The 24,733-nt window shown below is 57.6% G+C and overlaps 1 protein-coding gene across 5 annotated transcripts in view; it reads left to right on the top strand.

Annotated features, from left to right (window-relative positions):
* SHANK2 (SH3 and multiple ankyrin repeat domains 2) overlaps nt 1–24,733 on the top strand; it is a 497,686-nt gene that overhangs the window by 59,098 nt on the left and 413,855 nt on the right. For all 5 annotated transcript variants that reach the window (XM_074371523.1, XM_074371521.1, XM_074371526.1 and 2 more), the window contains exon 3: nt 9,792–10,010. In XM_074371523.1, the coding sequence (XP_074227624.1) occupies nt 9,804–10,010 (207 nt within the window). In that variant the 5' untranslated portion in view covers nt 9,792–9,803. The remainder of the gene's footprint in view (nt 1–9,791; nt 10,011–24,733) is intronic.

Here is a 24,733-nt window from a genome sequence, read left to right on the forward strand (position 1 = left end):
GTCAGTTTCTGGTGGACAGCATCATGTTTCCATCATACATTTACATACGCATGTTCCTTTTCATATTCGTTTTTGTTATAGGTTCCTGCAAGATTTTGAATATAGTTCCCTGTGCTGTACAGTAGAAACTTGTTTATCTATTTTATATACAGTGGTTGGTATCTACAAATCTCAGACTCCCAATTTATCCCTTCCCCCTCCCTTTCCCTCTGGGTAACCACAAGATTATTCTCTATGAGTCTGTTTCTTTTTAAAATAAGTTCATTTGTGTGTGGGTGTGTGTGTTTTTTAAAGATTACACATATAAGTGATATTGCATGGCATTTTTCTCTCTCTGGCTTGCTTCACTTAGAGGGACAATTTCCAGGTTCATTCATGTTGCTGCAAATGGCATTATTTTATTCTTTTTTATGGCTGAGTAGTATTCCATTGCGCACATGCACGCGTGTGTGTATCACATCCTCTTTACCCAGTCATCTTGTCGATGGGCACTCAGGTCGCTGCCATGTCTTGGCTGTTGTGAGCAGTGCTGCTGTGAATACTGGGGTGCAGGCATCTTTTCGAATTAGAGTTCCCTCCGGATACATGCCCAGGAGTGACAGACACATCTTAGTTTTAAGATCTCAGTGACATTTTGTCTCTCCCCCGACATCTCAGCTCCGTAATCTTGTTTGATGCCCCCGGTTCCCATACTCGACTTTGTCTTTGCGGCTGGTAGCCTGTAGTTTAGAAGTTCACTCGGCCCTTTAGAAGCTAAAGACAGTGCTGTCCAAGCTGGAGCTGCCTTTGGTGGATGGCTTTCTGCCAGCCCTCAGCGCGGGGGCTCCACCGATGCCTCTGCGCCTGTTCATCCAGTGCTGCTGTGCAGCTGGGAGCAGGGCCCAGACTTCATCCCCCGCAGGGGAAAAGTCTTGAGTCTGTTGATGCTGTCACCATCAGCCAAGCCAGACGCTGCTCCCATCCAGATGCGGGGATGGCTAGCATCGATAGGGCACTTCAGCCCCTCGCCCTCACCACCAGCTGCTGGGCTCTAAGCTCACATGCCCTCAGGGGCATGTTCTCCTGGCGGGAGATCACCTCCCAGGGGTGCCCCTGGGTGCAGCTGCACCCCTGCAGATGTCCAGCAGGGGGAGCGAGGGCAGGAGGCGCCCTGGCCCTGGACCCCCCCACCCCTCACCCCCATTCACAGTCCAGCAGCCAGAACTCACAGTCGGGGGTGGGGGACCCACACTAACCGCAGGAAATGCCAGGGACCCCAGTATCCGGAGAGAACCAGCCATGCGGGTCACAGGGGTGTTTGATTTTACCTCGCGTTTTAGATCCTGAACGCAAGGTCGGTCAGAGCCGGAGACGGCAAACTAGGCGAATTAGATCAGACCCTCTGGGGGCCTCGGTCCAAGAGAACCTGCCCGTGAGGCTTGTCCGAGGAGGAAATGACCCAGGAGGTGAACAAGACATCGCTCCTCTGGGCGGGGGACAGAGGAGGACACTGGAGCCCTCTGCGCTATTTGCTCAATTTTCTATAAGCCTAGGAGCGCTCCGAAAAATAACGTTGGTAATACTGCCAGTCCTCTCGAGCACTGATCGTCTGTGGGCTTGTTAGTGACGACTGTTCTGGCTGGCGTGAGGTGACGCCTCGTTGGAGTTCTGACTGCGCGTCTGTGACAGTGAGTGGTACTGGGCACGTTTTCACGTGCCTGCCGCCCGTCTGTGTGTCTTCGCTGGAGGAACGTCTGGTTCGGTCTTCTGCCCAGGTGTGATTGAGCCGCTCATGTTTCTGCATTTGCTGCTGAGTTGTACGAGCTGTTCGTATGTTCTGGAAGTTACCGCTTGTCAGCCATGTCATGAGTTCATTCTCAGTTTCTTCAAAAACGTTAGATGAATGAGCCGAGTGCCTCATGAAGAGGTTAAGAGCTGGGTGCACACGGGCCGGTCAGAACCTCCTGAATTACACGGGAAGAAGACTCAAGCATCAGCCTGTGATAAAACCAGGACTTTCGTAGGAATTTTGCGGCCCCATTTACAGCGGATGCTCAGGCAGGCCCAGCTGGAAAGGCGGCCACTCTTCCCGGGACTGGGGAGGCAGAGACCGGGGCTGTCTGGAGTCTGGATGGGGAAGCGAGGAGCCCACGCTCCTGTTGCCCAGAGAGCCGGCGCTCCCGAGTGAGTTTTGCAGTGTGGAAGGGAAGTGGGTTCATCTCATGAATGTTCCAAATCCCAGCCTTTCTGGTGGTTCACCCAGAACCCTTCTCCGTGCCTCACCCCGCTGTGTCCGCGTGGAGCGCACCAGGCAGGCCGTGTGGTGCTTCCTCCCGTGGGCAGTGGCCTTCAGGGGAGGTGGCATTCGAATTCAGGCATCTGGTTTGCCAGCGACTCTTTGTGGTTTGTGGATACTGACTTCGGCTGAAGGAGAAGATAACTGAGCAGCTGCACCATCCCAGAGCCTTCCTGGACGGACAAGCGTTCCAGATTCCCCAGCACGGCAGCGCGTCTTCACCCAGCCAGTGTCCAGGCTGGCTGTGCTCGGCAGGGAGCTGGCCTCCGTGGGACGTGCCCCGGGGCGTGAGATGCGGCCACTGCGGGGGGTGGTGTCTGTCGTCACTGGGGGAAGGTGTTTCTGGGGCAGGTGCTGTGGGACGCTCCACGCCTGCTGCTCTCTGAGAGATGGCCGCATCGAGCGCTGTGACGTCGTCTGCAGTGAAGTGACCGGCGTGTTTGTTTGCCTTTCATCTAGTTGTGTTTCCCAGACTTCTCTGCCCCGGGGTGGGTTGGGGTGTGTGTGATGGAGCTGGTTCTCAGAACACGGCCCGGGCAGCGGTGACTTGGGGCATCATCAGATGTGACAGGGAGACCGGGGACAGCCGGTGTCCCAGGTGAGAGGAAGGACAGTCTGTGTGGCGTGGGGGGTCGGAGCTGACCTGACGGAGTGAGCCCGGCTTGCAGGAGGGGCTTGGGGGGGCTAGGGAGAGGAGCTCGGGGGAGGCGACTATACCGATAGGCGGGCGGAGTGGAGGACGGGCCTCCTTCCCCGGGCTCACCCAGAGGTGCAAGAAGGGGTGGAAATGGAGACCTTATTCTAGACGATGGTTATGGAAGTGCCACGAAAAACTGGATCGATGGTGATTCTTGTCATAAATGTGGTTCATGGACTTGTTTAACAAGTGTATCGGGAGGGTCTCACCCCTGTGTGAGTCTCCTGGGGCCGCCCTAGCCAAGTGCCACAGACCGGGCGGCTTAACCAGCAGACGGTCACTGTCCCCCGTCCTGGAGGCTGGAATCCGAGGTCCAGGCATGGGTGGGCCCGGCTCCGCCCGGGGCCTCTCTCCTCGGCGTGGAGACGGCCGTCTTCTCCCGCATCCTCACGTGGTCGTCCCTCCGTGTGTGTATGATCTCCTCTTCTTGTAAGGACACCAGTCCTGTGGGGTTAGGGCCCACCCCAGTGACTTCATTTGACCTAATCATCCCTTTAAAGACCCAGCTCCAGATACAGTCTCATTCTGGGATGCTGGGGGGTCAGAACTCCAACGTGTGAATTTGATGGGGGGACACGGTCCAGCTCACAACAGGGGCTAACGCCACGCTGGTGGCTGGGGTCTGCATTTACACAACCCCCTGGCCCCGCGGCGTGGTGGAGAGCAGAGCCCCAACAGGTTGGGTGGCTGCCACATGGTGTCACATGGGCTGCAGCCGCGCTCACTCTGTAGGGGCTAAATGGGGAGGGTGTGGCTCCCAGGCAAGGTTTCCTGGAGGACTGGTGCTGGACCCGAATCCTGGTTCTCCCCGTCCTCAGGGGTGTGGTCTGATTCGCAGACCTCCCCCACCAGATTCTGATTCAGTTACTGGGGCTGGCACCTTTCTCCAGGGGAACCTGGGCAGGGCAGGTCACCCCGGGGGTAAGTGGGGTGCTGTGTCGGCAGGCCTGGCGTTACTTTCAGGGCGGCCCACCCCGCTTCCGGTTTCTTCTCAGTGGATGTGTCGTGTGGGTGCAGGGAAGAGACACGCGGAGTAAAGAAACACCGAGACGCGAGCGGTGCCTCTCTCCCCTTCCCCAGCTGCCCTCATCCTTCCACCTGGCTCCCTCCTCCGCAAACCCACCTGCTCTGCACCTCCACTCGCTCTCAGCCTGTGTTAACCGGCGTCTGTGAACGATTTTCCATCAGAGCAGCAGAACCTAGGTTCCTCCCATAGGTTCCAGATGTACCATTTCCCCTGGAGGCTGCTGTCAGTCCTGGCCGTGCCCTCAGCCCGAGTTCCCTTGTCTGCACAGAGCCCCAGTGCAGCCCCTCGGGGGGGCTCGCTGCTTTGAGGATGAGCCAGCTTTATATATGTGAAGGCACTAAATAAATGAGTAATCACAAAGTCTTGCTTCCAATGTGTCAAATGCGTAGGGTGACTGAGATTACACTTGAACAATAACTTTTTTTTTGCAAAAAAAAACCCCAAATATATACATTATAAACTAGAGCCGGTGGGACTTCTATGTTTTTATAGGAGATCTTCATGTAGGTGAATCTTGCAGCTCTCACCCTGATGAAGTCGGCCTCAGGCGTGAGAATTTAGGTTTGTTTTTGCCACGTGTCTTCTGCCCCAGGCCACGTTTTCACTGTGTCTGAGGAAGGAGTCAGTAGGAAACCTATGGCACCCACGGCCTGCCCGGCACCCACGGCGCCCATGGCACCCACGGCGGTGCCTGGTGGGCTGAGACAGCTTAGGAGGTCCTGTTTGCTGGCACCGGCTGCGTGCTTCCCTGGAACACGGCAGCAGCAAAATCCCAAGTCTTTGCTGAAACTGCTCTCAGCACCGTTGTTTTCTTTCTCCCTTGATCGGTCCCCAGCAGGGCCAGTGAAACCAGCTCATTCTGAGAGACATTGAACTTTATCGACCTGGGTTTTTAAAGCTTGGCGTTTCCCCCGAGAGGTTAGTCACACTGAGAAGGTTTGCCCCTGGGTGGTGAGTGACCTTCCCTCCCCTGCCCGGTGCCGACCTCTCCTGGGGGGGGGCTGCTTTCCTGATTGAGTTGGGGCCTCTCCTCTGGTCCCACCTGTGTGACGAAGGGGCCTGAGAACCACTTCAGCCCCGGTCCCCACGGCGATGCCCATAGAGATGCAGAAGCCCGATTCTGCTTGAATCTCAGATGAATAACGTTTCGGTGCAAGTATGTCCCGTGCAGTCCTTAGGAAGTACTTAGGGCAAAAGGTGTCCAGTGTTTATCCAAAATGCAAGTGTCCCCGGGCGCCCTCTGTGTCACTGGCAGTCCCACCCGGAGTTAGTAATTGTTTTCCCAGGTGTTTGCTCCTCCCGTGGATCAGGTGATTATGTTACTCAAGCCTCTCATTAAGGTCAAGACCGTCCACCAGGGCTTTTGGCCTGTGCTCCCAGGATGTCCTGGAAAGAAGCAAGCCTGGTGCTGCTTCAGGGTCCAGCGGGCTGGGCCCTGTGCCTGAGTTTCTGTAGCAGACGCCGATGCAGGGGCGATGGTGGGGTCCTCGTGGCCAAGCGAGGTCTGTGGGCCGCGGGGCACTGGGACACGGGGCCCTTTCCACTTGGTTGTCCGTTTCGTTCCCGCAGTCGATTCAGTTGTAGCCTGGCGCCAACATCCTCAAACCACCATCACCCCCGCCTTTTATTTTCTGGAAAAAAGGCCAAGGGGTCAGGCACACTTGACTGTTCAGACCTGCATGTCCAAGACGGGTCACCTGCCCAGGGGGTCCAGTGGCAAAGTCACCCTTGGAAAACAAGGAATTCCTAGCATTGGAGCATGCCAACGTTTGGCCTTTCATCTGAAACTACTATGTGTAAAATAAACAACAAGGTCCTACTTTCTAGCACAGGGAACTATATTCAACTTCTTGTAACAACCTATAATGAAGAAGAATTACGTATATGTGTATAACGCAGTCGCTATGCTGTACACCTGAAATCAGCACAACACTGTGAACTCACTCTGCTTTAGTTAAAAAAACAAACCCTCCGAGGCTCAGGAAACGCGGGCTGTGCGCACGTCCTGCATGCCAGCAGTGGCTGGAGTCTAAACGTGGCCGGCGCCTGCCGACTTGGGGCGTGTGGCTCGGTCCCTCGCGCCTCCACCCGCACTCGGTGCTTCCCTATGACCTGCTGCCCCCCAGGGGTTCACTGATTGGCCGCTGTGCCCTAGACGCTGGAGGGACAGCAGGGATGGACAGACCCCCTGAAATGCAGCATGGACAGGAGGAACTCGAGATAAAAGCATTTCAGAGGCAAAGAAGGGCTTTAGAGAAAAGGGACCTGGTGGAAGCGAACAGTGGGGGCGCAATTTTTTTCTTTTTGGTTTTTCTTTTTAAAATAATTTCAAGCAGAGGGTGGGATGCACTAGAGGGGGCACTCCAGGGCCTGGTAGTGTCTGCCCTGAGCTGGGCTCTCCATGCGCCCATTTCTCAGATGCTGGCACTGAGGCCCCTGCTACCTGAATCCCAGGAATTTTCTGGGGCCCGGACTCCTCCTGCGTGGGAGCGCTGGTCCAGGGAGGCCCCTCAGCAGCGGACGCGCAGCCCCTGCCCCGGCCTGGCCTCCCGTGAACCCGGCAGCTGTTCCTCTTCATTCAGTATTTATCTCCACCTGTGAATGTGATGTCCCTTCCCGTCCTCTCTTGGCCTGTTTGCCCTCGGTGTCTGCTGGGCTCAGAAGTCAGAGGGGAAGTTGTAGTTCTTACTGGAGCAGAAGCCACCCAGCGCTCACGTCCCCCTGTCAGGGCAGAAAGAAGCCACCCAAGCCTGGAGTGACCAGACCCACCCCGAGTCCGTCCCGACCGCTGCCACGGCCCCCTACCCCTGGGGGAGGGCTGGGCTCATCCCTCTGCGTCTCTGTGCTGCACACTCAGAGCCCCGGACTCGGCTCCAGGGGCACCCAGGGCTGCGGTCCTCATTCCAGTCACCTGGGAGCGTCTAAAGACAGGTCGATACGGGACATCACCCAGATGGACTGAATCAGACCTTCTGGTGCCAGGGTTTTCCTAAAAGCTCCAGGTAACTTCCCTGTGCAGCCAGGATACACTTCATTGGAACCTGGGACCTAGTTGGAACCAGTTATATCTTTGCAACTCTGTAATATACAACTTATGTTTATATTATAATATGTTACAATAATTATAAATAATTGTAATATGTTACAATAATACACAGGTGTTTCTATGTTATGATTATAATTGTGAATGTAATATATATCGCATAATGTGTATATACAGTGTATAATTATGCCAGGCACTGTTTTTTTGTGCATCAATGGTGATTGAGTGAATGCATGAGTGAACGTGTCCGTATGAGTTGCAGCCGGGCTGGCTGGGACCTTCCTAAGGTGGAACCAGGAAGCCCCAGACCCCACCCTCAGCTGCAGCTCTCTCTGCCCTCACCAGATTCTGCACCTCTATGGTTGGGAAAACAAGCTGAAATTATAAAGGCATTTGGCAGTGAAGACAAAAATACTCATGTGCTCTGAAATTTCAACTGAGAATTTTACTGGGTGTTAAAAAAATTAAAAAAATAAAGTGAATGAAGCCTGTTTTAAAAAATAATAAATTGAAAAATGAAAAATAATAAACTGTTTAAGATATTTTAAAAAATTCCACTGGGGGGTGAACTTTGGAAATTCTGATTGAAGAAATAAAATCTTCCTGCGTGATTCGGATGCTCTGCTGCTGGAGATGGGTAGCCTGGCCGGCGACCCCTCCCAGGGAGGGAGAGGGGGTCTGCAGGAGAGGGAGGCAGGAGACAGAAGCCAGCATGGGTGGTTGGGTGGTGCCATCGTTGGTTCTCAAACTCAGGGCCCAGGGGCCCGTGGGAGCTGGGCCGGTGGGAGATGTGACGGTACCGAGTCTTTTGGTTCCATGGAGAGGGAGGGCGTGCGGGCCAGAGGGGTCGCTGGAGCTTGGCCCTACCCTGAGGTGCCATGTGGCCGTCCCCAGCAACACCAGGTTCTCCTGATAGCCGCAAGAAGCCAGAAATCCAAGTTGTCATGTGAAACTTCCAGGTTCATGACATTCAAAACCCTTTGCAGGCCAACAGAACAGCACCTGTGGGCCATGCGACCCCAGCCCCTTCCCCGAGGACGGTCCAGATCCTTTGGGCAGTAAGGGAGCCCCTGACCCAGGCATGGTCTTGCCTTTCCCTTGGGGGTGGGGGGGGGGCTGCATTCCTTGAGTGGCTCCTGTGGTTTGCTGGGCTTTGCGTGTGCCCCCGTGAAAGTCCATGGACCTGGTGGCTGCCTCCAGGACTGACTCCACAGGCTGAGTAGAGAACCACTTCCAGGGGTGTCTGCTGTCCTGAACTCTGAACGTAAGTGGTGGGCAAGCAGCCTTCCCGAGCTGAACACAGAGTTGGCACTGGGTGACCTGTGTCCTACCTGGGACTTCGCCGTGCTCTGCCCTCCCTGCCCCGTAGTGAAACAGAGCAGGGGCCACGCCCCAAGTACCTGGGGTAGCTGGGCAGGTGAGCGTCCTCCTCCCCACCTCCTTCCCTCCTACTGTGGAATATTTCTGAGAAAGAAAGTGTAATATAGTGAACGTCGATGTCCCTGCATTTGTCACAGTTTGGCATTCCATCCCGTGTGCGGGGACGGTTTTAAGGAGACCACACGTGGCGAGGGGCATCGCAGGCCCTGTGCACCCCTTCCCGCCCCTCCCGAGCGTGGCGTGTCTGTCCCCACCAGGGCCTCTGCACCTTCACTCCGCATCGTGCTCACGGTCTGTAGAGCTGTTTGCATTTTTCCAGCCCTTGTGGAAATGACACCGTGTTGTTTGATTCATCCTCCAAACCCCTTTCCTTTCTCAGGATTCTGTGCATCGTGGGGGTTCATCCCTTCTCACAGCTGTGCAGTCCGTGGAAAGAACACACGGCTTGGACAGGCAGAGCCCGCATGACGAGGGTGGCCTGCGAGCTGGGTTGCCCGGGGCAGCGCATGTTTGCAGGGAGCCGTCTGGGCGTCTTTCCTGTGCGAGTGGCCTTGGCCTCCTCAGTGCAGGCGCTGGTTTGGCACACCCCCCCTTCCCAGCAACCCCGGGTCACGCTGGCTTTTATCCTGACCTTTCTGGACACCTGCCCACAGCGCTGGGGGTGTCCCAGTGGGTGGTCTGCTCCCCGAGGTACGTCCTGCTGGCAGCCGTGGTCCGAGGTGGCGGTCGGCGCCCTGACCTGGGTCCTGCAGGGGAACTCTCGCTGCCCGTGGGGCAGGGGGAGGCCGCCACAAGTTCCCGGGGCCTCCAGCCTCCCACACTGGCCTGCGTCCGACCCGCCTTCCCCGCGCTCCTGGGCCTGGGGGTTGTCTCGTTTGTGAGCCCGGCCCTGCTTGCTGGGTCGGCCTTACGGTGCCTGTCATTGCTCTGTGTTTGCAGCAGGGGTTATCATAGCAGGAGCTTGGTGCTCTTCTGACCTGCAGCCTGCACTTCTCCCTCTCCTGCTTCTCTGTTCTCCAGGAAACACAAAGGCAGCCTTTCCTCTTGCCTTGAGACGTTTCAGACTGCCACGGCGGCCCTTTGGTTAATCCCCGTACACCGTGGGCATGGCCGCTGCTGGCCCCGGCTCCTTCTAGGCGCCGGGGCGCCCAGCTCCGGGGCAGAGCGCCAGGGCCTCCACTGGGTCCTGCTGGCCGCCCGGCTCAGGCTCCGGGATGAGGTGTGTGCGCGACACACACTGGTCACCCTGCCTGTGGTCACGCCCACAAACGCAGGAGCTGCGCTCTAACGCCCGTGTCTGCCGCACCCGGGTTTCAGTCTTTGGTGCTCACGTTTCCCTAATATCTGTTCTCCCCGCTGCCCCACATAGGCACGACCAGCCATGCCGCGCAGCCCAACATCCAGCGAAGACGAGATGGCCCAGAGCTTCTCCGACTCCTCGGAGGACTCGGACTCGGACAGCTCCAAGGAGGAGACCATTTACGACACCATCCGGGCCACAGCGGAGAAGCCGGGCGGCGCCAGGACGGAGGAGAGCCAGGGCAACACCCTGGTGGTCCGCATCGTCATCGAGGACCTGCAGCAGACGGTGAGCTGCGCCTGCGACTTGGGTCAGGGTGCAGCGTGCCCTGAGCCCACGGTGCCTCGGTCACCCTCTGCCCGGCGGGTCCTGGTGGCCCGCATGCCCCCTCCCCACCAAGCTCCCCGCCCGCCCGCCCACCCCATCCTGCTGCTCCCGACCTCCGCCCTCCCACCCCCCTGCCGCCGCCAGTGTCCGCCCCACCCTGTTCACTGAGCACCTGCCGGGAGCCCGGACAGAGGCCAAGCCTCGGGGACACAGAGACCAGCCTTGCGGGGGCAACGCACACCACAAGAGCCTTGGCAGGCGGGACCTGGGGTGCCCTGCCTCCTCCCTGCCACTCCGTGCCCCCCCCACTTGCTGGGATGCAAGCTCTGTCCGGCGTGCCCTTCCCAGCGCCGCCCACTGGACAACTCCTGGTTGTCCCTCGAGGCCCCAGCCTGATGCTGTTTCCCGAGCTGGTCCCCTCGCAATCTCAGGGCTGCTTCTTGCCCGTGGTCCTGCATGTCCCCCTGCCACACACTTGCTTGGTGCCTGTGGGTCCTCGGTAAAGGGTCTGCCTCCCCTGGAGGGTTGGCTTGTGGGGCACCGGCAGGGCTGGGGTCGTGGCCCTGCTGTGCGTGTGGCACCTGGGCAGTGGGCGGCTGAATGGACCAGCGGAGCCGGTGAGGGAGGGTCCTCGGCCACGCCCGCCCCGCACCCCCCTCCCAGGCACTTTTATACTCGACTCTGAGAATGCGTTTCCTGTGGGCTTTCCTTCCTTCTCCTGCAAGTCCGTCACGGCTCCTGGATGTAATTGCAAACCGCTCAAAGCAGAGGTGAGCGCTCAGCAGTCCTGCCTCTCCCGGTGCCCGGCAAGGGCTGAGGGCTGAACTCACACCGGCCACTCCTCACACGCTTCGGGTCGGTGCTGCTGCTGGTCTGGGGTGCTCTCAGTGCTCAGGGCATCCACAGGGTGGTACCCGCTGGTCCTTCTAACATTTACTCGGCGACCTGACCTTTTGAGTGTCTGTGATGAGCCAGGTGCTGCTCTGGGCAGCAGGATGGAAGCCTCAGATGGCGACTAAGGAGGCTTTGTATGGCGGTGAAGGGCTGGAAAAGTAACCAGAGTGATGGGTGGTGGGTGATGGTGTGGGGGGTGACGGGTGGGTGATGGGGGCAGTGGGGTGGGGACCTCTGCCAGGCTGTCAGGTTACCCGGCACGTTGAGGACAATGCCTCCAGGCCCCCCAGGGAGACCGCTGGAGTGTGGCGAGTGGGGGGCCCAAGGGGGTGGTTAGAAGGAGGTCTGAGCCAGGGAGACCGCTGGTTCTTCAGGCCCTGGGCGGCTGCCTTGCACCACCACTGCAGGAGGACGGGTCAGAGGGCTCTGCCCTGCCTGCTCGGGGTCCTTCCTGTGGAAGGGGTGGTCTCTGCGTCGCCTGCTGCCGAGTTGTGCTTACAGAGAGGTGTTGAGGTTCTCGCGTGCCGGGTGCTGGGATGTGGGGGTGAGCGCCCGGAGCGCCGCCCAGGAGCACAGCTGTGCGGGGGTGAGCGTGCGTGAGGCCTGTGGGCGAAGCGGGAGGGGGAGGTCTTTCCAGCCGTGGTTCCCTGTCAGCGGGACCTCGGGGACCAGGAGGGGTTTCGCTCCGGGGTGAGAGGGTGCCTGGGGGGGTGGCTGGGTGTAGGGTGTGGTGTTGGAGGCCCTTCGGGCTGGGCTGGGCTGGGCTTGAGGTCCTGGGGTCGCTGCCAGAGTCTGAGTGCTGGGTGCGGGGTCTGGGCACGCCAGGGGCGGGGCTGGGTCGGGTGACCTGAGAGGGGCTTCCCGGAGGCTGGCAGGTCGCAGACCCCCGGTCAGGCTGAGTGGGCGCCTCTGGGAGTTGTTGTCTCTTGGGAGCAGGTGACTGGATTGTCGGGGGGCAGCCCTCTCTGCCCCAGGCCTGGGTGGGGTGGGCTCCCCTCCAGGGGCAGGACTCAGGGCGCCTGGCCGGACCTTGGAGCATCTCCTGTCTGCTCTGGCGGTCTTGGTGTGCCCGTGAAGACCCCTCCTGTTAGGGTGGGGTGTAAGAAGGTGGGGGAGGCAGGCTGGGTCTGTGATGTGGCTGGGACGGACGTGGACGGCCTCTGAGGTGTCCTGGATGGGGAGACCCCATGCTCTGCATTCAGCCTCTGTACTTGGAGGCCCCACAGCAGAAGGGGCTGTGCTGGAGATCAGAGGAACCGGCGGGGAGGCCGCTGCGCCACCTCCTGGCCATCTGGCGCAGGTGCGGTCCCTCGGCCTCCCCCAGGCCCTCACCTCCTGGCACCCCAGGGTCTAGAGAGAGGGCTGGGTCTCTGCTCCCCCTGCCCCAACGCCTGCTCTTGGGGGCCCACCCCAGGCCGGGAGCACCTGTCACCTAAGAGCAGGGTCAGAGCTCAGGGTCCCCTGAGCCCCTGGACGGAATCCGGCTGCACTAACGCAGTGGCCTGGCCTTCACCTCCCCTTCTGTGTCATTCACATCTCTTGTCAGACTTACGGGAGGGCACAGGTGCCAGCCCACGGGCAGTGGTCAACACGGTGAAAGTTCCAGGCATGTCCCCACAAGGGTTGCAGGCGATGGGTGGCCGTGTGTGGCTGGAAGCGCGTGGGTAAGGCTCGGAGCACACGCGTTGATAAAACCAGCATGGTTAAGACGGTGGTATTTGAGTATAAAAGGAGGAAACGCCAGTCATTTCTCTGCCCGAGAGGCTGTTTCCAGATAAACCTGTAAAGTTAACAGAAGCGATTACGAAACACGGGTGGCTGGAATCTTTGTTTTCGCTTTTGATTGCAGATTTTTTTCCTCCTTTCTTATTGCCATGAGGAACGAAATGTTCTCTCCCTCTACGGTTTCGGGCAGATTAAGCTAATTGCTGTAGTAAGCAGACCTCCAAGCCCCAGGCATTTAACACAAATGTTTTATTTCTCTGTGCTGGGGACTGGCAGGGACAAGGAGGCGGGGGTTCTGCTCCCCGCAGCTGTGCAAAGACTCAGGCTCCTCCCGCCTGGTAGCAGGGCTGCTCCCCGGGGTCTCCGGTGTCTGCCCAGAGAGTGGGGAGGGAAGAGAAGACTCGTGGGCCACATCTCTCCTCCCCACTTCCCTTGCTTCCTCTGGAGGCTGCCCCTGACCGCATGCACCTGGCCACAGAGGAGGGTGAGGGACAGAGGTTAGCTCTGCGCCCGGGAAGGAGACGGTCACAGAGGATGGAGAGCAGGCAGCTGGTTGCACACGCACACGTGTGCACACATGCACACACGTGCACGCACACGGCCTCCCTCTCCTTCCCCGTCCTCCAACTCTTGCTGGTGTAGAACTCCGCACGTGGTCACCGTCCATCCCACGTAACGGCCGTCCAGCTGCAGACCTCAGAGCCTGGTGTCTCTCAGTCCCCCGGCCGGTAGACAGTGACCTTTTCTTGTCACGGCTCTTTGGCTTGTGCCACCTCTGAAGTGGGTGGAATTGATGGTCCAGGGTTTTCTTAGGAAGAGGTCCCGAGGGCAGGTCTGAGGACCAATGGTTCTCGTCACTGGAGGTCGTCATGCTCTTTTTGTTTTGTTTTTAGTTTTTTTTGTTTTTTTTTGTTTTTTTTGGTGGGGGAGGTAATTAGGTTTATTTATTCATTTGTTTATTTTTTAATGGAGGCACTGGGGATTGAACCCAGGACCTTGTGCATGCTAGGCATGCGCTCTGCCGCTGACCTACACCCTCCCCCCCCACCCCTGACATGCTCTTTAAAGTCACCTTGACCCAGTGAGTCCTGGGCCACTGCCCCACACAGGACACACGGGGTGAGGACCCTGTGAACCTCTGGTCACAATGTCTTCATTCCCAGGTCTGTACCCGAGCTTGTTTTATGTGTTTCTTTTTTTAATTTTAACTCTTTAATTAAAAATTTTTTTTAGTTGAAATATAGTCAGTTCACAGTGCTGCGGCTGTTTCTGGTGCGCAGCATCATGTTTCGGTCACCCATGTGCGTGTGTGTACTCCTTTCCGCGTTCTTTTTTACTGTAGGGTCCTACCAGATACTGAGCTTGATGCTAACAGTGTGTGTTTCTGTGTAGAGAGTATTATTTGATACCTACGGTTGATCCGTTATTAACACAGAGCTCAAGGCCAGCAGCCTGTAACTCACCTGAGTGCAGCTCACCTGACACACGTGAGTCACAGCCTTCCCGCCGTGAGGGCATCAGACCCCACTCAGCACTGTGCAGGGGTGGGGGGCATTTTAAACAGAATTGCCAACGAAAAGCACAGAAAGCCTAAACGGGGCGGTGAACAGACCAGGATAAGGACACTTGTTTATAAGATCACAGCCGACACAGGAGGCAGAGGGTCCTCTGTCCAACTTCACGTCTTGCCCACGTGCCTGTACGTGGTCACAGAGGTGCCGCATGGATTAATTCGAGGTTCCAAATACATTTGAGCGAGGAGGCAAAGTCCCAGATACCGAGTCTATGAGGAACAAGAACCAGCTGTGTGCTTGAATACAGCTCGTGGGTGGTTCTCCTGGGATGTCTTTGGGTCCCAGTTCCTGCCCCACCTCACCCCACGTCTGCGGGGATGTGGCTCCCTGGTCTGCTTGCCCTGACCCTGCTTTGGACATATCTTGTTGGTGACTTGATTCTTTTTCTTTTTTTTTAACTGGATTCCTGAAGAATTGACCTTGTTGTAGCAAAGTGTGTTACAGCTCAGTTGGGACAGCAACCTGGATCCTGGCGAGAGACCAAGCAGCACTCAGAGAGCTGGAGAACTCAGGTTTATTACGCCGGCGGGCCCAGAGGAGTTAACACTCCAAGCTCTGGACCCTGTCTGTAGGTTTACACAGGCTTTTATAGGCTGCTAGTCCATACTTTGCAACATCATATGTAAATAAGGTGTAACAAAGTTGACTAATTAGGAATGAGCTTTGTAGAAATGGACCAACCAGGAGTGAGCTCTATGCAAATGAGGTGCTACAAATGGACCAATCAGGAGTTAGCTCAGGGAACCAATAGAATCTTAGGGGTAAGTTCCGCTTTCTTAGAAGCAAGCCGTTTCAGAGGCAAAAAGCAACGCAATGCCATCGGGCCAGGGAACCGGATGGTGCTGCAGGAGAGTAGTGGCCCTGCCTGGGGGTCCTGCCGGTCTTTTTCATGGGGCTTCCCGCCTCAGCCTCAGCCTCAGCCTCAGCTACGAGACCAGGGCGTGTTTAGTGCTGGCTCTTGTGCTTTCCCGGGAGCACGTCTGACCTGCAGGTCCTGCTTGTCTGTCTCAGAGTTTTCCTCCTCTCTCTCTGTTAGCCGTTGCGTTCTCTGTTTCGGGGACACACCTCCTCTAGCGGCCTTTCCTTCCCTGGCTCCGTCACCTTTTCTGTGGTTGCTCTGGTGCCCTGGCACTTCCCTGTGTGCGCCTTCTCTCTGGTGCCTCCAGGTGCGCCCACTCTCCTCTGTGCCTGGTGGTGTCTGATCTACCTCGGCCGGGTTGCGCTGCTTCTCCATTTGTGTTCACAGCTCTGCACTCACTCCTGTTGAAAACTGTCCTTGATGGCTCATTACTTCCCTCCCACGAGGTCCTGAGACCCGCTTTCTGACCAGGACAGAGGAGCTAGGTGTCTGGTTTTGGGGAACCAGCCTTCTTTTCCCCCCAGGTCTTTCCCTGTAACGTCTCTCTTACTTCTGTGCGTTTCTCCCGTGGCTCCCGTGGTTTGCCAGCGACTTGCCCCGTCTGCTTGTTCTGGTCTCCTGAGTGAGTCAGGCTCGGGGGCTGTTTCTGGCCCTTTTGGACAGAGAGGCCCGGGCAGGGAGGGCTGCGTCTTTCCAGAAGGTCCGGGCTCCTCTTGTCTTCTGAGACTTTTTGGTGCAGGAAGCTGTCCGTTCTCACGGACGGTCACCCCACCCCCCAGAGCACCCCCATTCAGCGGGGAGACTGACTGAGGGTCTCTGCTGGACAGTCAGCCCGGGGGTCTCGTTTTGTCTCCCGAACCCCTGCCCAGTCAGAGGAGGGAAGAGAGTAGGATCTCGTGTCCTTCTGTCCAGACTTGAGCATATTGATGCAAAGTGCCCGGATTTTTGTCCCCACCAGGACCACTCCCGGGGGTGAGGGTGAGGCCACAGTTGGGTTCCCTAGGGCACTCGAGAGGGGCGTTCCTGGCCTTGGCTTGTGCCTGTTTTCCACTTTGGGTGCTTTTGGGGGGTGACCTTTATTTGGGGTCACAGGTCGGACTTGGCTTTGTCGCTTTTCCACCCCTGGGTGCAGCCCTGCTCATCAAAAGCCCCTCACTGGTGAGGACTTGGGTGACCCCGCATCACGGTGTGGACCTGTCCTTACGCTGCCAGGTGTCAACCATCTGAGCTCCTGAATTCTCTTACACATCGATGCTGGAGGAGTTCAGAGGACTGGGGAAGCACTCCTCCGGGATTTCAGACTCCAGACCTAAAGATCTGAGCTGGGAAGGCGGAGGAAGGGGGTGCATGTTGCTCCCGGGGGGCCACGCCCCTCCCCTGCCCACCACCTCAGCGGGGCTGCCTGTGTGCCCGGGGCCAGCACCGAAGGTCTCTGAGCCTGGGTCCCACCTGGGGGTGAGATGTGAGCCTCAGGCTGGGCGCACAGCTGGGACCGGGCCACAGCCAGTGCCCGTTACCTGTCTGTCACCTCCATGGCTGTCCTTGGTCAAAGCTCGTCTGCTGGCAGTGTCACCCTTGAGACCATCAGAACAGGGGGAGTGGCCGTGGCCATCTTGCTGTTGAGCAGCTCCACGGGCCGCCGGGCGAGGGCGTGGGACGTCGGGGAAGGTTGTCACGGGCTGGATCTGACACAGGTGGGCTTATACCCTAGAAGGTGTTCTGTCCACGGGTGTGGGTAGACGGGCCTGGGCTCCTGCCTGGAGGGTTCCCGGGGCTGCCAGCGGGTTCCCCACCCCAGTGCCCGCCCGCCCACGGCTTCTCCAGAAGCTCATGTGGCAGGTGGTCCCTCTTGCGCGCCAGTTGTGGTCCCTCCCCTGGTGAATGAGGTCGCCCCCTCCCCCCCGGGTGATCTGAACCTGCTGCTTCCCCTGCATGACTGCTGTTCCCGCATTTCACGTGTCCACTGGGACCTGAGGGGCTGAATCTTAGGTGGAGAGCTTCTGGCGGTCACACCACTGGTCCTCCTTCCAGAAACGCTCCCCCAGGGCCACCGCACTCGGATGAGCAGAGTCCTGGGTGCAGGTGCGCGGGCCTGGAGGGCATGGTGGGCGGGGAGGGACCCTGGGGGCGGCTGGCGGGCATGCTTCTAGTCTGCATCATTGCAGATGCACGAAGACCTCACTGTGATGCCGAGCACTGGTCAGGAGCCTTGGCCTTTTGAGCAAGAGTGCCACGTGCCAAAATCAACAGAAACTACAGATCTTGCGTTATTTCTGTTTTGGGGCACGGCGCACCGGAAGTGGGAGCAGGGTGGCCCAGGACACTCACTGGCATTCAGCCTCCCCTGAAAGTCACAGCACGAGGACGGCGCAGAAGACGACAGAAGGGGACGGTGACGTGCCTTCGGGGTCTCCTTGGGTGTGTGCGTGGCGTCAGCTCCCGCGCTCACCTCCACCCAGGGGTGGGCACCGAGCCATCCCCAGAAGCTGTCAGCCCGCACGTCCGTCCCCACCACCTGTCTGAGCACGTTAACGGACGTGCCGGCCGGGCTCCCCTCCTGGCAGAGGCTTCGGGGAAATGTCTCTCCTTTTCTGCTTTAATCAGTGCTTCCATTTATTACAAAAATGCGTCTTCAGGTTTATCTGATTTAGGAAAAAGCGTGTCAGCAGCTATCCTGACCCCTCAGCCACAATTTATTTTGGTTCCCATTCCCTCTCTCTCTCACACATTCTCACTCTAATTCCTCCCCCAGAACAGAAGCCCGCCCCATCCCTCATCCCTACCCCACCCCTCATCCCCACCCAGTCCCTCATCCCGCCCCGTTCCTCATCCCGCCCCGTCCCTCATCCCGCCCCGTCCCTCATCCCGCCCCGTCCCTCATCCCCGCCCCATCCCTCATCCCGCCCCGTCCCTCATCCCCGCCCCATCCCTCATCCCGCCCCGTCCCTCATCCCACCCCGTCCCTCATCCCGCCCCGTCCCTCATCCCCGCCCCGTCCCTCATCCCGCCCCGTCCCTCATCCCGCCCCGTCCCTCATCCCCGCCCCGTCCCTCATCCCGCCCCGTCCCTCATCCCCGCCCCGTCCCTCATCCCCGCCCCGTCCCTCATCCCGCCCCGTCCCTCATCCCCGCCCCGTCCCTCATCCCGCCCCGTCCCTCATCCCCGCCCCGTCCCTCATCCCGCCCCGTCCCTCATCCCCGCCCCATCCCGCATCCCTGTCTCCCCCGCCCCGTTCATCAGCTACCTGGACCCTTCCTGATCCATCACTTGCTTCCAAGTGAACTGTCAGATCCGCTTGATCCACTTGACCTTGGCCCTCCTGCTTATCACCGAGGATCAAAACAGAATTCCAAGAGCGCAGAGGGTCCACCTCCTCCTGCCGCAGGTTTTTAAATCCCCACTTTTTCCTGTGGTTGCAGACAGTCACCATATTTGCGTGTTAATGTCCACGGCTTCCCGTGTTTTTGGATATTGGGAGGCCTTCGCCTGTCTTGGTGGTTTTCGAGCCCATCTCCTCAGCTGGTAGCTGAGATTCCAGCCCCCTATTGCTGGCCTCTCATTCTGCAAAGACCCCAGAGGTGGGCGTGCGTTGTGAGGGAAGGTTCTGGAAGGCTGTGCCAGATGGCTTGTCACCTGGGGGAGCTCCATTGGAGCACGTGGCTGGGCAGGTGCCCAGTTCTTCATGATGGGCCCCTCAGGAGGCAGGCGTCTCCTTTGGGAGGTAATGACAGCCTCTTCGTTCCACTCCCAGGAGTCTGTCCTTGATTTCCTTGGGTGGGTCTTTCCAGAGGGGACGCCGTGGGTTGGGTAGACCTCCTGCACGTTCTCTGTGGCATCCAGGCACGGGGCGAACGGAGAGTCAGACGCTCCGGGCAGGAGGTGTGGGTGCGCCGAGCCCCGCCCCTACGGCCCGACCTCCCGGCCGTCCCTCCTACCGGCTTGTCTCGCATGCAGACAGGACTCCCTTTCCTGGGGCCTCTCCCCTCCCTTCGGGATTTCTCCACCTCTCAGGGTGAGGCCGCCGTGACCCTCTGACTGGTGGGAGGCCCTGGGCTCACTGCAGACTCTCTGCACCCAGGACCCGTTACCACGTCTGTCCAAGGACGTCCGCGTGTATGATCACGTCTCCAGCCCGACCTTCTGTCCAGGGCCCGGACCTCATCTCTCCCTGGACACGTCTTCGGTTGAAAGCTCAGAGATCCCTTGACACACAGACGGACCAGCACGGGTGCTGTGACCCCGTCCTCCTCCCCTCTGAGCCTCCAAACCTGGCCCCGCTGATGTCCCCTTCTCAAGTGGTCACCTTACGAAAAGCCCAGCTTTATTGAGGTGTAACTTACAGGCTCGGTGCTCACTTGTTTTGAGGACCCCACGCAGCAGTCTTCAGTGAGTGCTGAGTCGTGCCAGCACCATCGCCACCCAGGTTTAGAGTCTTCCCACCACTCCCTTGTGCCTGTTTGCAGTTCATCCCCGCCCCCGCTGCCAGCCCCGATGACTGCTAACCATGTTGTGTCTCCGGGGCCTCCCCTCCTGGGTGTTGCACGTGGACGAGTCACACTGCCACTGCTTTCACGCGGCGTCACGGTTTTGAGGTTCGTCCGCAGCGTGGCATCTGTCAGTGGTTCGTTCCGTTCGCTGCCAGGTGGTTGCTCCCTGAGTGGCTGGATCCACCCCCACTTGGTGGCCAGTTCGGGTTGCTCCCACCCTTCGGCCGTGAACCTTCTCTGATGCCGACGTCAGAGCCAGGATTCAGGAGTTATCCCGGACCGGTCCATCGTCCCTCAGCCAAGCCACTCCCAAGTCCTGCCCTTTGACCTTCTGAATCCCTTTGAACCTGGGTCACCGTCTGCACCCCCACCCAGCCCTGTCACTGCCACCTTTCTCCTGGACCAGGGGACCTGCGGATCACGGTCTCCTCTCAGCACTTGTGCCTACTCAGTCAACATAGCTGCCACTTTGTGGTTGAACCCGCCCTGTGAGTCCCTGCTGTTCTTGGGATAAGATCAAATGCACACGGCGCCCCTGCTCCTCCCGCTGGCGGACCCTCTGTCTTCATGCTCCCGCCCTTCCCCGCACTTTCCTCGATGTTGACCTCACAGTTAAGCACGTGGGTGGCTGGGCAGTGTCCCGCTCCACAAGGGTGACCTCTGAGCCGAGCCCCAGGTGATGAGGGGTTAGCTCGTGACGATCTTCGCCTGGAACCTTCTAGGCAGAAGGTCGCGGGAGCAGCAGGCCTGAGGTGGGGGTGAACTTGGCCGGCGTGTCGAAGCAGCAGACAAGAGTGAGGCTGCTGGCCAGAACGGGGCGCCTGGCGGGGGGGGAGTGCAGAGGGCCTGAGGTGGGGGTTGCGATTCGGTGCAGGGAGTGACCTCATTTATATTTGAGAAGGGGGATCTTGGCTTTTCTTGGGGGAGGATGAAAGGAAGCTCCTGCCGGAATCCAGGGGGACGGGGGCATCGATGGCGGCAGGAGCAGGTGGGGACCCAGCGACAAGTTGCTGATGACAAAGTCAGGGTCATCAGAGGAGAAGTGGCCTTTGGACGACAGTGTGCTCTGCGGGGAGGGTCCTTAAGGATGACTTGATCAGCTTGTTTAGGGGGATTCAGTTTATTTATTTGCTTTCTAGTGGGGGCACTGGGGGTTGAACCCAGGACCTTGTGCACACTGAGCACGCGCTCTGCTACCGGGCTGTACCCTCCCCTCCAAGACTTTTCTTTTAAAAATTGAGAAGTAATTCACGTGCCATACACATTGCACAATGAAAGTGTAAAATTCAGCAGATTTTAGTAAATTCACAGATGAGGGTGCCCCCGCCACAGTCAACCTCAGGACAGGTTCGTCACCCTGAAAGGAGACCCCACACCCATTAGCAGTCGGTCCCCCTCCCCCCAGTCCCTGGCCACCAGCTGATGCGCTTTCTGTCCTGGTGGGCTTGCCCGTCTGGCCCGTCCATGTCGGGGGGATGTGGCGAGGTGTGGGCTAGGGGGTCATGTTCTCTCCTGTCTGTTGGGCAGCCCCCTGGGGACGAGCCCACTCCCCAGATAGCACTCACCGCACTGCCGCCTTCAGTGTCTCCGTTGAATGACCTCACACGTCAGCCCGCAGCCCAGGCGACGGAGAGACAAAGAAACACTGTGTCAAAGCACGTCACCTTTGTGCTGCCGTTTTGTTTTTAGCTCATCTCGTCCCAGTGTGCTCTCTCTCCTGCCCGCTTGTTTGCCGACCACAAGGAAATTCATTCGGTATTTTAGACTTAATTAGGGAAAAAAGCCATCAAACAGGACTCCGTGGGCAGAAGGGTGGTGTTGATAATGCTCTTCAGCCAAGAACATGTTTACCGGCTGTGGCGTGTAGTCCGGGGCCGACGCCAGCCCAGCTAGGGAAGCCCCCAGGAGACTGAGGGTTGCCTGAGATCCCAGTTTGATGGTGTTTTTTTTTTTAATTTAGAGAAAATTAAAAATACAGGAAAATACAAAGAATAATATCATAAATAGACACTTTTATTGTTTATCATGCAGAATTGACAGCAGTTAGCATTTTGTCATTTTTTAATCATAGCGTTAAAACATTCCTGATTAAAATCGAAGTCTCTGTCACCCTCCTGCTCAGTCCCCTCTGCTCAGAGGCAAACGCTGTCGTGAATTCACCGTGAGTCCCTCCTGGCCCTTGTTCTCCTTTTCTATGTAGCAGTGATCACTAAACAGTGCTGTGCTGCTGTGTAAAAAGGACGTATGTACCTGGTGTCATACTGAGCATGTCATTTACAGCTTATGTATTTCCTCTTGGTGTTAAGGTTTTAAGATTTGTCTTTATTGATATTATCCATCCACCAGTCATCCATCCATCCATCCATCATCCATCCACCTTCTCCATCCATCCATCCATCCATTTGTCCATCTCTCCACCCTTCCATCCATTTCTTCATCTCTCCACCCATCCATTCATCCATCCATTTGTCCATCTCTCCACCCTTCCATCCATCTCTTCATCTCTCCACCCATCCATTCATCCATCCATTGACCTGTCCACCCTTCCACCCATCTATCCATCTCCCCATCCGTCCAGCCATCCTTTCTGCATTACAGAAGTATACGGTTTGGGTCTTTGACCTCTGCTTTGAGCAGCCCTGGCGTGTTCTTCGCAGTAAGCGTTTGGGTCGCTGGCAATAAAGCATGGAATCTGGTTTGCTTTGTGGCTTCATCAGGTGGCTGCTAAGGGCCGGGCCCCAGCTCCCCTCTGCCCCCACTCCCCTCTGCCCCCACTCCTCTGTGATGTACTGATAATCAGCCTTGCTGTCCTTAAACAGGGTGGTTAACACGTCACAGTTTTAATCAGGAAGTTGGTGAGTCACCAGTTGTTCACAACGAGGGGAAGGCTCAGGCCCCCCGGGAAGACCCGTCCCCAATTGCAGGGGATTGTCATTCGTCTCATGTGGAGTTGGCTCAAGGCCGAGAGGGACTTCGTTTTCATCTGGATCTTTAGAAAACAAAAAGTCAGTTTAACCAGCCTCAGGTTTGCATGTGGTGAGGGTTTTCGGCTGCAGCTTCCTGTGGGAAGTTAGGCTGGGGCCTCGCCTATGAGCCTACAGGCCCGGCTCGCGGGGTCCCCGTGGCGACGGACGTCTGAGCTGGTGCAAGTCCCACGTTGTGGTGAGAAGACTGTGGTTCAGAGGCCGCCCTGGGGAAGAGCAGGTGCCTCCTCCTCCCCGGGCCCCAGGCTGATCCGAGTTATCCAGGACACGGCAACGCCAGGGCGGAACCATCAGTGTTTAATTTTCTGCGTCAAGGCGCGGGCGCAGCGCTTTCCCCGCACCTTTGCTCTGAGTTTGGGTCTCCACACCACCTCACACCAGGGTCTGGGCCTCTCGCCTCCCAGTTCCGACTCTTCTCCCCCAGACTTCCTTTCTGGGAGGACGGGAGCTCTCATTCCACACGGTCAGTACAGCGTCTGTCCCCGTCTGGTGAGGCCACTGCCTCGCCTTTCTCCCCTCCTCCCCCCGGAATCCGCGTCGCCCCCGCCCGGGAACCTTCCTGAGTCATGGCTCCGCTGTGGGATCGGGTTGAAACTCACCAGCCCCTCGAGCTGTTGATTTCATCGCCACTGGTGGCTGTGATGCCGGGGCTGTCCCGAGGTTTGGGGTGAGCCTCTCCGGGCTTGGGGCTGCTCGTACCCCTCCAGGAGAACGCAAAGAGGCAGTGATGTGTTTAACGCGCTTTCTTGGCCAAGCTGGCGGGTGCGCAGTGAGGGCTTCGTGTCTGCGGCCAGGGTGGTGTAATCCTCCCCGCCTGCCCTCACTCACCTCCACGTGCTGCTCTAGGAGGCCTGCTTTAGTCAGCATCAGGTCCTCCGCGTTGCCCCAGGCCTGCCTGAAATCGTGGGAACCCACCTCCTAGGAGGGTGTGCCTCTCTGACCGAGCCCCGGCCAGGGCCTGTCCGTTCTGATCGCCGTGACTGTGGTAGAGGACCACTCGCTAGCCCCGCCAAGGTCGCCAGGATGCACCGTCTGCCCTTTGCTTCCCCACAGCTGCGGGGCTGCTGTTAATCTTAGATTGTTCAGAAAAGTGTTATTCTGATTGGAAAAAAGAATCCACGGCTGCATTGGCCTCTCTTAGCGTTTCAACATTCAGACGCACTAGCGTGGCCCCTGGACTTGAGCCTTCTCCCATCACACTGTCCTTCTTGGGCAAGGTCAGGGTCACCCACCGTTTCCTCATTTCACATGAATCCCTTCAAGTGTTGCCTGTGACAGCGTTTCAGTGTTTGATGTCTGCCACCATGTTTGTGCATGGAAAAAAGCATTCTTTCATTTGGACTCCACCACCAAGCTATGCACTTTTAAATGGCTCCTGGCAAGTTCTTTTTATTATGGGTCTTTCCATGCATCCTAAAAAAATTGATGTGCTTACTGAGGGAAAGGGTAGAGCTCAGTGGTAGAGCGCATACTTAGCATGCACAAGGTCCTGGGTTCAATCCCCAGTGCCTCCATTAAATAAATAAAATAAACTAATAAACAAACAAATAAACCTAATTACCCCCCTAAAACAAACAGAAATGTATATTTTCTCTTTGTGTTTAACTTGTATTTGGTAAGTAATATAATAACCTTACCATCTTTAAGATATGAGAAGAATGCATTGAGAGATCTAAGTAATGTATAAAAACTTTTCTGGAAAAAAAAAAGAAAAGAAAAAAAGAAATGTGCTTCTTTTGCAATGAGTGATGTGCTCTGAAACCTGGTCTCTTGGAATGTCCTGAGTTCACGAGCGCCTTCAGAGAGGGGTGGTTCTTCTCACCACGGTCTGTGTTTCCGGCTCCGGATTCCGCATGGGCGATGCAGGAAGGCTCCCCTCGGCGCCACGACCCCCAGCGCTTCGTCAGTTCTCTCCCCGCCCCAGCTCCTCTCGCTTTCTCTGGGAGGCGGTCAGGAGTGAGCTGCATTCAAGTCCCACCTGAGGTGCGGGAGTGAGCGGGTGCGCAGAGGCAGGGCACCGGGCAGATCGTGTGATTCAGCCCGTGCGGTTCTGCCCTCGGCCTCGGCAGCGCGGTGTTGCAGTGCACATTTTACATAGGGTAATAGTTACCATTCTTCCAAGCTTTGTCTAGACACTTCTGACCCTTATAAAATCTTAAAA

This window comes from Camelus bactrianus, chromosome 10 (genome assembly GCF_048773025.1).
Source record: "Camelus bactrianus isolate YW-2024 breed Bactrian camel chromosome 10, ASM4877302v1, whole genome shotgun sequence".
NCBI classification, from domain to species: domain Eukaryota; kingdom Metazoa; phylum Chordata; class Mammalia; order Artiodactyla; family Camelidae; genus Camelus; species Camelus bactrianus.